At 45.1% G+C, this 14,764-nt stretch overlaps 2 protein-coding genes across 3 annotated transcripts; one reads left to right on the top strand and one right to left on the bottom strand.

The window, feature by feature from the left end:
- Nucleotides 1-441: 441 nt before the first annotated feature.
- On the bottom strand, nt 442-2,141 carry DFL_007757 (uncharacterized protein; the record flags this gene model as incomplete). The annotated part of the gene is made up of 6 exons (XM_067637390.1): nt 442-1,166; nt 1,228-1,345; nt 1,416-1,494; nt 1,563-1,831; nt 1,905-2,020; nt 2,105-2,141. The coding sequence occupies 6 exons, from the start codon at nt 2,139-2,141 to the stop codon at nt 442-444; spliced, it is 1,344 nt and encodes a 447-aa protein (XP_067488912.1).
- Nucleotides 2,142-9,910: 7,769 nt separating this feature from the next.
- On the top strand, nt 9,911-11,371 carry DFL_007756 (uncharacterized protein; the record flags this gene model as incomplete). 2 transcript variants are annotated; one of them, XM_067637389.1, is made up of 3 exons in its annotated part: nt 9,911-10,199; nt 10,264-11,234; nt 11,291-11,371. In XM_067637389.1, the coding sequence occupies 3 exons, from the start codon at nt 9,911-9,913 to the stop codon at nt 11,369-11,371; spliced, it is 1,341 nt and encodes a 446-aa protein (XP_067488911.1). The 2 variants fall into 2 exon arrangements, with proteins under 2 accessions (XP_067488911.1, XP_067488910.1); XM_067637388.1 differs by having other exon boundaries at nt 11,305-11,310.
- Nucleotides 11,372-14,764: the final 3,393 nt, after the last annotated feature.

The following is a 14,764-nucleotide window of genomic DNA, read 5'->3' as shown; positions in this document are numbered from 1 at the left end:
TTATTTACTTATGGAAATAGGTATTAAATAGAACAAAACATAGAAAAGGATGAATTGAAATGTATGAACATAAAACAATTGCAGGCAAACAAAGCCTAATCTAAGTCTAAGTCTAGTAATTGTGTATCCTTCTATTTCTGTCCATCATTGATGATGTCTATGAATCTAGAATGCAAAGTCCTCTCTATGTGGATATCGTTGCGGAAAAAATCGCTTGTTCATGCAAGAACAAAGGAAGGGTAAATAAATGCTCATCAACTCCAGCGTAAAAGCTTCAAAAGAAACGGTGAAAAAGGCGGAAGTGGGAATCGTTGGCTCGCTGGAATGGGTTTAGGATGGTGTGTTGAAAGTGTTATTCCATGTCGTAGTATTCTCGTAGTTCGTAAAGCGTCGTCTCATCTTTCTCTTTTACAGCATATATATTTTTTAATCTGATACCATCTAATCATCCAAATCCATATTGTCTTCAGATGGTGGGTTGGTATGAAATCGGTATATGCGTCGTCCAGATGTCGCATATAGATCCCTACAGTTGTCAAACTCGTCCTTGGAGAATTTGATTGAGAGAACCTCATCTTCCAAGTCGAGGGTTTTGATCAACTCTGCGCTAGAAATTGAGTAGAGACGGATCTTGTTGTCTTCTCCTGCCAATGCTACCAATTCCTCAGAATGATCGACATCGAACCCTAATTTGATGGTTGACTTGTTGAAGTTCTTGTACGTCAAGACTGGTTGAGTCGGGCTCTTTGGCTTGCTTCCTCGCTGATGACCAGTCATTGGTCGGCAGTAGCGGAGATCATGAAGAACAGCCTGGTTTCCGAGTCCGTTAACGAGAATGTAATGATCGTTACTGAGCTTTCGCATATGAGTAATCGAGGAAACATGTGAAACGAGGGCGGCCTCGTGAGCGATATCCTTTTCGAGGTTACGTCGATTATCGTAAATCTGAATTTTACCGTTACGAGAGCCAGCGAGGAGGGTATTCCTGTCGATGTATTCGAGGGCCAGAACATCACTCTCTGGGCGAATAAGCAGAGAAGGAGCGACGCTGGAAGTCAGGGAGAGGAGACCTCGTTTTCCAGACTTGTGGCTACCGCCGATTGCAGTAAGTCCGAACTCGTGAGTAGTGCAGGCCCAGATACAACCAGCATCGGGGATAGTCACGACTAGAAGTTGAAGTTAGTTTCATCTTTTTTGAGCGATGTTATTTCAAAGATCGTTTCTTACCTGAATCGATATTTGGATGTCCTGACTTATCAAGGGATACTGTGGCGTACGTCTGTCCAGAGGCGACTAGAACACCCTTTCCTTCAGGCATAATCGCGGATGATGTCATTCGATTCTCCTTTAATGGGGACAGAGTGTCAGCTTTCAGTTGAAGGGATTGATAATGTGATTATGTATAGTTTTCTTACCATTCCTGGTAACTTGACGGTCCTTGAAGCCGTATTTCTCACTTCATAAAATGAATCGTAAGGCGGCTGAGAGTACCATCTACAAAGATTGGAGGTTAGCATCTAAGTTTTGGGTGAATGGCCATAAAGAACCCGATAACCACTCACCTGAGCCCCTGGTTTGGCGCGAATGTGAAGCAGCCACCGAGTCCTGGCGCAGTTTCCAAGCCCGAAAGCTTCTTATCTCTACTAGCTGTGATGATCCGTTCTTCGCAGAGCACAGAAGCCCACACTGACAAGTCGCCATCTCTTCGGGGAGCTTCTAGCTTCAAAAGCCCCATTTGCATTCTCAGTCGGTAATTGAAGAGTCCATTGCTGCTGTCACTGACACGACGTCTTCGTTTGAGGAGAGGACGCATTGCTTCCTCTTCACGGCGCTAGACATAGAATATATACCATCAGCATCCAGCCCAATTGAGCACCCTGGCTTTAAGATAGATCTAAAAGTACCTGCTCCTCAGCTTCCTGAGCCGCTTCCTTCTCCTGCTTCACTCGATCGGCATTGTAAACGGATGTGGTATTGGTATGGGTCGCAGTGATCTTGAAGTATTTCTTCTTCTGGTTATCTAATCAAATCCCAAGCGCTGTTAGCTTTCAACAGTTGAAAGTATCCACTTGGTGGATCCGAATGGAATGTGCGAAAAGCTTACCGTAGTAGAATCCCGGAATCTCCGGGACTGGGAGCATTGTGGCGAGGGAAGCTTCCAACAAGCATTACTGGCTAGGTCGCACAAAGGTGATATCGAAGTGGAGCGAAAAAGAGGGCTTAAGCCACTTCTTTTCGCGATTTGTGTAGATGTCGAAGTTGAAGGTCGAAGAGGACAAAGCGAAGGAGGCTTCGTCCCTTTTTGCTGCATAGAAAGGGTTAAAAAAAAATAAAAAATTTGGATTGCAGGCGAAACAGCTAAAAAAAAATTTAATCCCGAAACGAGTCAGGAAAATTTTAGCGTGCTTCTAGAAGCCGGTGTTCTTTGGGAAGCCCCTGATTGGCTACTAAATTTGGACAAACGTTGCTGTTATCTCCGATTGTTATCTTTGATCCAGTCTCGTGGAACTCGGAGATAAGATGTAGATAGATAATCTCGTGGCCAAATGCCTGGCGGTGGAACCTCACCAACTTAAACTTCGTCACGAAGGTTAGTAAGTGGATCTCCCACGAATCCACATCCGATGGCTCCACTGCATATTGGCGTGGCCAAAACAGAGCCTCACCAACTCGCAATGATGGTGGTGTGGGGGCTAAGAACGGGCCTACCCACAGTCCCTGCTAATTTTGACAGATGGATCCCATTCGTGCCGTGGACAGCAGTTGCAGAAGAATACGCCGTCCAGGAGTCAAGTTTACCTATATTTAACGAGCGATTGCTTATTTCCACATAAGATTAAAATGCTAGTTCTTGCCCGTCTATGCCCAAATGCACAGTATGTATCATCGAAATTGTGGGACATGATTATCATCTGAGACCTATTTCCTCCGCGACACGGAGTATTGATTATAAACCCAATTGTGTAATCTTTCTTCTAGTGCGCTGCAGGCCATTCGAAAGAGAAGAGCAGCGCAGCTCTTCGACCGAAATAGTGTGCCTCGGTCGGTAAAGGGGGAGATATATTGGACGACTCAATTCATGTGATTGCTAATTTCCGAGTTATGGCCAATATATTATAATGTTAGGCCTCATATAACATCTATACGTGCGTGCTTATAGTACGCAAGCATATACGCTCGTAGACAGGATGAAATCGGATACCATGCCACCTGCAAGTTCAGGGGTGTTTTATGGATAAATGCAAATGAAGATCATCATAGCGGGATGTTCCCTTCCAAACACCCATCGCGATCAAACCTGCAGAGGGTGGTATAGGAGCCAGTGCTGGGAACCGAATATTATAATGAAAAGGAGGTATGGTTCAATCCCAGCGTCTCATCATTTTGACGGTTGCGGCTAGCAGCCGTTTACTTAGGAGAGAGTTCGTTCGATTAATTATGAGCGGGGATTCGAGGGGTAGCCTGGCTGTTCCGCCGTAAGATGGCAGTTTGGGAAAGTGTCAGCTGGACAATTCTTTGGTTCGGGGAGTCGGAGCGAAAACATGGGCCGATGATTTCAAACCCTTCGGCCAAACTCGCTCCGTCAAATATTTGATCTGAAGAGCCATTCGCATCATCATTATCAAAGTTCATAGCGCTGGCATAAAATGGTATTTTGAAGCATGGGAAATGCTTATAAATAAGAAAGAAAAAAAAAACCCCCCCCCAATAGGAAAGACATCAGCCTGAACGGGAACCAGAACAGTGGAACTCAAAAAAGTAATTCTCTCTAACCATTTGTTAGTTCCTAACAGGCCCTGGGCTTGGAGGAAGCGCACTGTTTACGAGAGGCTCGAGCGGCTAAGCTGACCCCAAATGCCACGTTTTTTTGCGCGAAAAGCAGGATCCACAGTCATAACGGGTATCGCCCCCAGTTTTCCAGCGTCCACATCCAGTAAAACTAAGCTAGGTGTTCGGTACCAAAGCAAGGGTGGTTTCTTCTTGAAATGCACAGGTGACCCAAGATTGCAATGCAGAATCAAAAGTAACAAACTCCATCTGTGGATCCATAACACAAAGAGTCGGCAATGGCTTTACGGTTCGGTGGCCCCTTCCAAAGGGTATATCGTCAGGTCCACACATTCATGAAACTGCAGGTACCCGAGAAGACAATGGTTTGGATCCTGGATGTTTTTCAAACGTACGTCAGACAGAGAACGAGCATCATGACCTGATATACCCAGTAACCCGGATATGCCTACACATATCAATAGACCTGTCATCAACAAAATTCCCAAAGGTTCTCCTCCTCACCTTTATTCGCCTGCATTGCCATATTCGGAAGTACGTCCGAAGAAATTGATTTGCCGACAATGTCTACCGAGAGCATATTTCGTGGGGGGTTTCGATCCAGGGTAGCTTTGTAATGCTTACGTGTCGGAAAGGGTAAAAAGTTCCCTTGCCGGTGTACTTGATACCGCCATGACTCGCAAGAACACCTTTAAAGATGCAATGTTCTAACAACCTTTTAGACAATAAAATCAAAGGAGCATTGTCTACTCCCAATGCATCACACCATATCAGCCATCGGTACCAATTGCTTCAGTGTGTTTCGAACGGCATGTAAAGTATTCCGTAAATATAGCTTCGAGGCGTGCTCCTAGAAATTCTCCGGCCACATGTTTAGGAGCGCGGAATGAATGAGTGTTCTGGAAACATTTAATTTCAAGGACGAGAGGCGTCGATGTCTACAAGATGTTGGCGACCGGCAAGGTTTCCCCTTGAAATCATCCATCGTTTTTAATCCATCAAAGGGAAATTCTGTCGCATTTTCCTAATCGAGAAAACCTCCGGTAAAACCTGCTGCCATCGACATCGAAGGGATGAAAACCCCTCCTTATCCTGGTCAAGTGATACCTTTTGCAACATGTACACGGGACGGCAGTCAAGGATATCAAACCACTTGACTGGATCCCGGAGACGACTATACAACTTTGATTCCCTAACGTCGGCATACGCAGTACTGTTATTCAGGCTCAAGCAATAGACCCCGAGCATTTACATTCGGCTAATCAGTTAGCTGCCCGAGAAAGTTGAGATAGGCCCAACAACGGAAAGCGAGAATCGACACCGTAGCCTTGGAGGTTGGTTCTTCCACCCATCCGCTTTCTCGGAAATCGCTCAACCTAACCACCACTCCAAGAAGTAAATGGAAGATCTACGTTAACCGCGGTTAAAGTAGGACTAAATCAATTTCAGCGATGTGATAAAGATGACGAATCACATTTGAATGGTTGGGATTTACTGCATCGGGTTATCACCAACGAATCCGCAGGCTGAAACGTGACTTCCCTCGTGCCGTGTGCGATCGAAACTTGCTTCGGTATCGCTTCTCGAAGCATATCACGAGGCCACTAGCATTGAACAAAAAGAGCGCCGGTTAATAGGGGCTGGGGCTGCCACCTTTGGTGCATTCCTGGCCTATAAGATACCTTTGATGATAAGATGTCTCGCTCGTACGGGTGGTCGGTGTGATTAGAAGACTAATTTACGCCTCCGCATCATTATACTAACCCGAATGAGGTCGGAACCATGGCCGAAGAAGCCTGCGCGGAAAAAATATGCACCACCAGAGGGCGAGAAATTGCTACCCAAGAAAAAGGTCTGGATACTCTTCGTTATTTGTGAGAGCCACATGGGGAGAATCTCAAACCACCTCCTGCAAAAGTTAGTTACGAAAGCTTGGGTCGATCCGGGTGGAACGGTCCCAACGGCAACATTGGAGAGCCGATATGCCCAATCCCGCTACACTGGGAGTCTCACTGATTGTTATCTTCTTTGGATTTAAGCTTAAGAAAACCCAAACTTCTCGGTTTCGCTTGATGCAATGATTCCTAGAAGTGAGGGGATTTTTTCTCACTTACCTCGACTCACCAGATCATATGAAACGTTATTCACTACCATCAAGATGGCAGGGGTTTGTCTCAATCGTATCCTGCATGAGCAAGTTCAAGAATGTGTCGAGGCGTTTTCGGTTCGCCTTTGATGTCAGCATGGCTGGAATGGCTGCATTGGTTCAAATGACATGATTCCAGCGGTTGCGCAATTATTCATCAAGGTGTTCCCGTCCAAGTGGTGTCCTTCCTCTCACTAGATATCTCGAAGGCTCGTATACCCGGCTTTTTTTTTTTTTTTAGATTCCCTGCAACCATCTGTCCGAGTCGTTGGTGCCTGAATCAAGCCAAAGACACACCTGCAAAAGGTGTGTTCGTCGTGCAGAAGCATGTCTCTGATATTGATAATAGCCCTCTCTTGGAGTTGCAAACTTTGGATCGAGAGCTAGGATGGAGGGGTAAGAGTTGCTTTGTCTCGCAACTGAACTCTTTTGTCTAGGTGCGGCAAACAAACTGAGAGAAGTTGCTGATACCTTTCTGAATCACATCACCCCCTGACTAACGGAGAACAAGAATGGGACATTACATATATTCGATACCTGATCAGTGATAATGGCGCGAAACAATAAGGTTTGTCGGGATATGAATGCGAGCTGTACATCGTATACGGCGTGTGTAAAATATCAAGTCCAGTGACCAGGAGTCTGAAGATCATCAGATATGGCCTGAGTTGGTTAGACCATGTTCATTAACGGATTTCGGATTTATATTCAGATCAGACTAGGGCCACCATTCGGCTGGGGGATGGTTGCGTGTCGTGTCGAACGCGAGTTTCTCATATCAAGCTTGTCCTCACAGCGTGCCTTGTCATGCATGTTTGTAGACCCTTGTCCAACTGAATTGCCTGCCGAAACCTTCCGCATGGCTGCCAGCACCAGGTTCTGCCCAATCTATTCCATATCTGCCCTAAACTGTTCGTGACGATGCCTCCTCGCCTTTGCCTCTTCTTGTGGTAGTTTAGTGATAATGTCCCGAACTCACTGACGACCCTTAATTAAAAGCAATAATGAGGTCAACAGGTGGAAGCCGAGCAACCTAGATTGGCTCTGTCTGAGGTTGTTCAATCATCCTTCAAATTGGATTCGGACTCCAAATGAAGGAAAGCACGGAATTCGGCTTCGACTAGGCTCGAGTTCTCGTATTGCATATTATCCCAAATACTATCATGTCGAGCCGTGCACTGCCGTCTGCCATAGCTCAAGTGTTCAAAAATAGATATTCATTTTCAACTAGGCTCATGATATCAGTTTAATCAGCCTTCTCAAGGCCCTCATTGATCGATTTCAAATATCCAGAAACCAGGAATTAGCAAGGATCCATTCCAAGCGACCCCAGACCGCAATTCTATCACCAAAGCGCGCGAGACTCCTCTCTACAACGTGGGCCGGGAAGGGATGGTTTGCGATTTCCATCTGAACATGCTCCATATGTGCCCAGGACCGGCCTATACATGTACATACAGATGTATGTAGGTTTCCTTTTTCCTTCTTCTTCTTTTTTTTATATTTTATATTTTATATTTTATATTTTATTTTATTTTATTTTATGTCGTCGCACCCTTATTATAGCTTTGACCCATTACTGCTACTACTATAGACAATGTCCGTCTCTAAGATCCTGAAGTTAATCTGCAAGGTAGCATTTAACTAGCTAGTGGCGGACACCGAACCATCCTCTTTTGAGCGTCTTGTCACTACGCAGTACTATTGCGATCATCTGGTCCTGCCTCATTCTCCCAGTCTTCCGTATCCTGTGCTTTCCTTGGGAACAACTTCGCATATACCCGGGAACCTAACTTTCGCTTTCCCAACCCTAGTCAAAATATTGACCTCCTTCCCCAATCCAGCCCGAGACTGAGGCTTCCGGTACGACTACCATCCGAGCAAATTATCAGGCGTCGCTAGCTGCAGCTTAGTAGCGCAGTCAACATCAGTGGATTTACCTTAGCCCCTTTGGATCTTGGTTTACCTTACTGTTTTTTTTCTGGCGGCTTTTCTGGCTTTTCTTTTTTTCCTTCCTTTCTTTTTTTCTTTTCTAGCACCCTGCACCGTCCCCTCATCATCCCATACCGATACTTTGGCTTGTCCGCAGAGTTGTGGAGCATCTAGCGTCTTCATCCAGGATAGCTTCGATTTCTTCCCTTCCCTAACAATTTCTCCCCCAAAAAACACGGAACTGTAGAGCCTGGCACCACCCTCTTTTTTTTTACTGGGAATTGGTAACGAACGAAAGAAACAAAAATAAAACATTGTACAGGAATTACCCAGTCCCAGCAATTGACTTGGTTCCTGGAAAAGCAGAGGCGTTTTAGCAGGCCAAATCAGAATAATATTTTTTGACGTCTTGACCCCGACCTATATCAGTGTTTGGCACTATCGTACGAACCAGGGACAGATTGATTGATATTGCAGTTCGTGTCAGTTGTGGGCGCTGCTTTCTCGAAGTTAACCTCGTCCCATAAAATTACCAGAACCCAGCAAACAGCCTTCTTTTACCCCCATATCGACTGACATATAACGACAAGATACCCACAAACCACGGACTGCCAAACAAGTATTCCTTTCTAATTCCGGATAGTGGTTAGGTTCCTTTTTTATTTCTTTCGATACATTACATTACATGTTTTTTATTCCTTTTTGATCTTATTTTTAAAATCCATATTCCTCCTTTGCAGGCCACGTTTAGGCCTTGACTCCAACCCGCAGCCTGCACCGTTCGCAGTCCCAAGCGAGCGGATCATCAAGCAGTTACATTTTTCAAGCTGCTCCATTCAGCTCACCAGCCGCATAACTTTTTATCTAAACATCAGTTTTTGGTAGGACCTTTACCTGTAAACCCCGATTGTCCTTCCTTGCCTCTGTCTTGCCTGGTTTCAATCGATTTGAGGGCAGCGTTTTATCTAACCGAATTATCCGTTTACAGTCGGCCCCCCGTTCGCATTTTTCTCCCTCCATCTGCACCGGCTACTGTGCATATACCTTAATCTCTAATCTATAACCTCTCCTCAATTCCGTGGACTATAAATCTGCTTCGGATTTTGATATCGACACTTTGCATATTCCATCTTCCATTTTCGACGCCATACATCAGCTAGTTCCTAACGATTCTCTTTGTGTGAAATCTATCTCTATCTCCTGTGTCAAACGAAACGATTTCCTTTTTATTATTCCAGTAAGTCCCTTTGTGACAGCAATATGACGAACAATCCTTCGGAACCCAAACCAACCGTCCCTCGAGTCGAGTCATGATAAGAGGCGTTCTATTTCCACGTCTTGGTTCGGTGCCGGACCGAGCTGTCAGGCGTTGAGCCCATCGTTCTAAACCGTGACTTCGAGGTCTGTCTTTGCTAGAAAGCAAAACAACTTAAGGTCAAGTGGGGCGGGCTGCTAGTGGATTGCTTTCTGCATGCATCGGCGTGCCTATATTTTCGATTCCACTAACATATATCCTCGGTTCTGTAGTTTCATATATATATCTACTCGCTGAACTTTTGGGGGAAGTTCTAGTCTTGACATTTATTATCAGCACTCGACTGGTTTCTTGAATGGCCACGGCATTCTTTTAACAAGCTTGGGACTTAGGGATAAAGGATCTTGGGCCTCGGTCTTTTGGGATAGTTCCTCGAGTTTATTGCGAGGAAACCTGGACTTGGATATATACAACTCTGCTTCATGACCGACATGGAAAGAATTCTTCACGATCAACAGCCTCAACAGTTCTATTCGCGAAATAACTCGGTTTCAATGCATCAGCCTCCAGTTAGTGGTTCTGCCTACTCAGGTATGAATTCGACATCTTTCAGTTCTGCGCCGTCTTATTCATCTGGCCCCGCGCCTACATCATACTCTACACAAATGCCTCAACAAAGGATAGCTCCGGCTGGGTTAACTGAGCATGAAGGAGCTCAGAATCTCACGAATTTATCAAATTCGACTCCATTTAGTTCTCACAGACAACAGCCCGTCCCTCTGCTGCCGATGCCGACCAATTCCATGCAACAGCAACCACAGCACCAAAATGCGTTGGCGCCGTTAGCCTCCGCTCCGCCGGGAACTCATCGTGGGAGTGTTACGCAGGCTCCTTTGGTTACGCCAAATACTACTACAAGTGGTCCGAGAACAGCAAGCAAGGCAGGGGAAAAGTTTGCTACTAATGTACCGTTTCCTGTGGCCCCCCCTACGAAGGATGCGAATGGCAAATTTCCTTGTCCGTATTGCGCAAAAACATATTTGCATGCGAAGCATCTCAAGCGCCATCTCTTACGGCGTAAGTTTCCGAGAACCAGTTATTTAGGACCCATGTTGAGAAGTCGCTAATTAATTTGAACTAGACACTGGGGATCGGCCTTACCAATGCCCACTGTGCAAGGATTGCTTTTCTCGTAGTGACATCCTAAAACGACATTTCCAGAAATGTTCAATAAGAAGAGGCAATCCAACAAATGCGACCCACCTTTCGCAGACCCATGCAGCCCGTGAAGCCGCTGCTGCAGCTCAACTGGCGGCTGGAAAGACGCCTACTGGCCCGAAAAGGAAGACCTTGACATACGATTACAACAATATGCCGAGGAGCCCTTCTCATCCTCAGACACCGGCTACTACTGCTGAGATTATTAGCCCTGGGATGTATGCACCAACTACTGCGGCTAGTGCGCCGGCCTTTCCGGAATTTCCTCGACAGAGCCCTGTAGCCGGAACATGCGACGAGTGCGCAAGGATGAAAGTCCGTTGTGATTATGGCCAACCATGCCAGAGATGCGCATCCCGTAATCTTGAGTGCACATACCTGAAGACCATGAAGAGACACTCCGTCGCAGTCGTGTCTCACGTTCAGACCGGAATGCAACATGGCAACGAAAGATACAACAATTATCTACAACCAAATACGACACAGAGCTCGACCCTTTCCTCGCCTCACGAATACACAACGGAGTCTTTCAACTTTGCACAACAGCAGCAGCAAGCTGGAATGGCTCACCAATACAATTCGACTCATCTACAACAGGGACACCAGCAGCAATTCAACCAAACTTCCAATCCTCATATGTCTGGGATGCAGAATTCGCCGCGAACTCTTCCCTACCAGCAACCCCGTCGCCAAACCATCCATGACACACTCTACAGCTCTCTCCATCATGCGCACCAGCCTAATGAGTTAGATTGGTCAACTTTGCTGCAACCCACCCAAGAAAACTATGCCGAAACAAACTTCTACGACCCACAGTCAGGGACTAGTGGAGGACATGGACAAAGCATGGCACCCATGCCAATGATGAATGCACGTCCAGTGTATGCCACCGAGGTAAGCTAAAACGTTCCCGTGCTCAATCATGTAGGATCTTGACGTAATGACTTTAGTCCGGCGTGAGAAGGCATAATTCCCAGGATCACGGATTTTCGAAACCTCCATCGGCATCGGAAATTGTGAAAAAGGAGTAAAAATGTCGGTGTCGTCAACGAAGCATGCCCGCATGTTCTACGACCAAAACGGATCATCGAGGAAATCTCAGCAGGCATCTGCCTCGCGGATCTATCAACTTATATGAATGGATTAAAAGATCAACACTCGAATATAACCACCATTCCCTCGTCACGAATTCTCTTTACTACGGGCTCCGGCCCCTTACTCTCGTATTTCCTTAAATTTACCTATTTACTGAGCCCTGCCACTTATCTAAAAGTTGGTGGTTATTTTAATATATCTATCGTCATTTCTCTACCGACCTTCCTTCTTTACCTACCTCTTCTAACCCTCAACATCTCGCGTTGAGTGTATTTACTGTGTGCTTCAGCATAGCGTCTGGTGTATGATATAATGCAAAATATTTGCAGTCGCTTCCAATACTCTTATTACTACTCGCTCTTTTATCTGCTTTGCAGTCGCTTTCGAAATTTCGCGAAACCACTTGGCTTTATCTGGGGTTTTCATTTTAGATTACGGGGAGGTGGTCTACGTTACTTTGTTTCATAGATTGGATTATGGTTTGGGGAGGTGTATCTTCTTTTTCCCTTTGCTTTCTATCGCAGGCTCGGTTTATGGTTTAAGTTTTCCCAACCTCTTAGAAGGATCATATCTTGCTGCCTTGGAAATATTTTTCCTTTTTCCCTTTTTTTTCTTCCTTCGTCTTTCATTGGCAGCCCTTTTGCCTTATATGGATCATGCAATGCTTCGTTTTTGTCTATTCGGTGAATACTGGGTTTACCTTTTCCCGCTTTCCCGAATTTCCCGTTTACATACGTTTTCCGTCGCGTTTTCCGCTTTTGCATGTTCTTAGCAAAGCAGAAAAGCAAGATATCCTGTATTTACATGAGATCAAGACCCTTTGGGGCTTGAAAGAAATAAATGGTGCATACTATGCACCAGTACATATTTTCATCCGGCAGATAATGTAAAACTCATAATTATGTGGGAGGCTGAAAAAAGTTTTCCCAGCCTCCACTTGTAATATAGATGCCTTAGGAACCGCTTCAAGTCCCTGCCGGCACCGACAGCCGAAAGTTGAAGGATTCTAGGTTCGGAACGTGTGGGTCAATTATCGATTTATCGATTTATTGATAGTGTAGGCATTCGCTACATCATGTTGTTCTGGAAATCTTTTTTTTTTTCGTTTTGATGTTATCAGCCATGTCTAGCCAATACTACCCCGTGCAAGGGTGCTTTGCTCGATGATGGCACAGTATCGGAGATCCGGATGTATATTTCTACGCCTCATATACTGAGACTTAAGGGAAGTCAAATATATCCGAAGACTAGGCACTTTGTTAAGTAGAGATATACTTAGGGAAGGTAGTACGGAATCATATAGATCAAGCGGCATATTCTATTTCAACAGCATCGTCTCACAAACCGAAGATTGTCGTCCGATAATTATAATTCAGCGCTCGATTGTCTTTGATCGTTTGGAAAGTGCTTGCTGATATGGTTACTCGGTACCGGATACCAATGTACCTGTACATATTAAGTCCGTGAGATTTTCACCCGTGGGAAATATCTTATTAGGAACTCGAGTACCCGGTTTTAGGAATCTTACTGGCCAGAAAAGCGCGGCTTAGCCTGACAATACTTCCTCAAAGATGAAGCCTGGGTAACTGGCCACAGCGATGCGCTACTTGAAAATATTCTCGCTGCAATGTTCAGCTAGTTCAAAGCCGGTCTTCTTGGTATATTCTACGCCTTCAAAGTATTCCTCGGTCTGGGTACGAGACAATTATTCCTCGTGTTTAAGTACGCTTATTTTGTCGTTATTTTTCGTCGTAGTCGAAGGCTATCTCGCCGAGGAATACGAGGTCTCGTCAGCCCATTTTATCGTTCTGGAAATGGATTTTTGGTACGCAAAGCCAAAGTGACAGTCCTCCAGATTTGATTCATATTGGCTTTATTCACAAGTACTCCGTGGGAAACAAAGTCTCCCGGATCCCCCCAAAGGCAAAGGTATATACAATCTCTTCGAATCCACTATATAGATTGACCACGATACGATGGGAATTCCGATATTAACCTCTATTAATCAGTTGGTCACAATAAGTGAGAAGGGGGGGGTAAATTGAGAAATCCTATATATTGTTAAACTGCTGATCTGTTCATGGAAAGATTTCCCTAGGGTCCTTGAGGATTTATAACAATGCCACAATAGAAGTTGCATCTGGAGAATGAACCTTGAAGTTAATCCCTTGGTTGTTCCTGAGATACCATGTCGTTTCTTTCTGTATCCAAGCATGACAGTAAGCTGACACAAATTCGGGTGATAAGGATTTTCCCCCTCACATGAATAAAGAAACATCACCGTATCCTGGGGACCAAATCTAGGAATCCCAAGAGCGCAAGGTTCGGGCTATTAAAGCTGACTACTATTGGTGGCGGTATATAACGTCAACTCCTCCATCACAAAGCAACATATATACGATTTATCAATTAATATGCACGTCGGCGAATCGTCTTCCCTGCACATTAACAATTAATTTGTTAACGGCAGCTACAGGACGCAGAAGGTTGCATGCAATGATTCTTGCAGTTTCCTATTAAGTGTCGAGAACGTGATGCATTGATGTTCACGGGACACATTGTGATAGGTACGTCAAGCGAGTTCAGTGCGGTGCATCTATAAATCCATCTTACACAAGCAGGAGCCTAGCTAGATTCTTCCCTCTTTGAGGGAATCTGTACCCGCTGTAGGAGCTCTCTTCTTGGCTTCTTTCCGTCTAGCTTACAAATGATATTTTGCCACTTCGTGGCCGGTTCTTCCCCGCGGTCTTTCTCGTTTTGCAACATGCATGATCACGATATAGTATTTCAAGTGCTAGCGATGTTAGGAACGTGGGTGGGCTAAAGTACCGTTCAGTCATGTGAAACCAAGAGCCTTACGCCCAGCCTATGGAATAGTTGACTCGAGCCACTTTTAATTTACAATATGAAATTTCGAAATGGTATTCATGAATTCAGAGGCGGATATAGCCGGTGCTCCGCATGCTATAGTTAACTGCATCGACAAGGTAACACACGTGTCCTAATTTACAAGCTAACCTTGACCTAGCAGTTGGAATTATTCAAATAACCCCAAATGACCAATAGTATATGGAGACCTGACGAGGTCCCGAGGGTAATAGCATACTAGCCATACGGTCAAGTTTGTTATCATTTATACCGTAAGATATACCGATAAGGTACCAGCCGCAACTTACATATTGGGCTTCTGCTGGAATTATAATATTAGCATCCTACCTATGGAATTTGCGTCGCTCGCCAGAATATCCTAAGCTAATAACGACATTTGATAAATTGGCTACAGTTCCCCTCTATGAAACTTATTCTATACACTGTGTGCCGAGCCCGAG

This window comes from Arthrobotrys flagrans (assembly GCF_004000055.1).
Source record: "Arthrobotrys flagrans strain CBS H-5679 chromosome Unknown unitig_8, whole genome shotgun sequence".
Classification (NCBI taxonomy): Eukaryota; Fungi; Ascomycota; class Orbiliomycetes; order Orbiliales; family Orbiliaceae; genus Arthrobotrys; species Arthrobotrys flagrans.
This window is presented reverse-complemented; position numbering and strand designations above follow the sequence as displayed.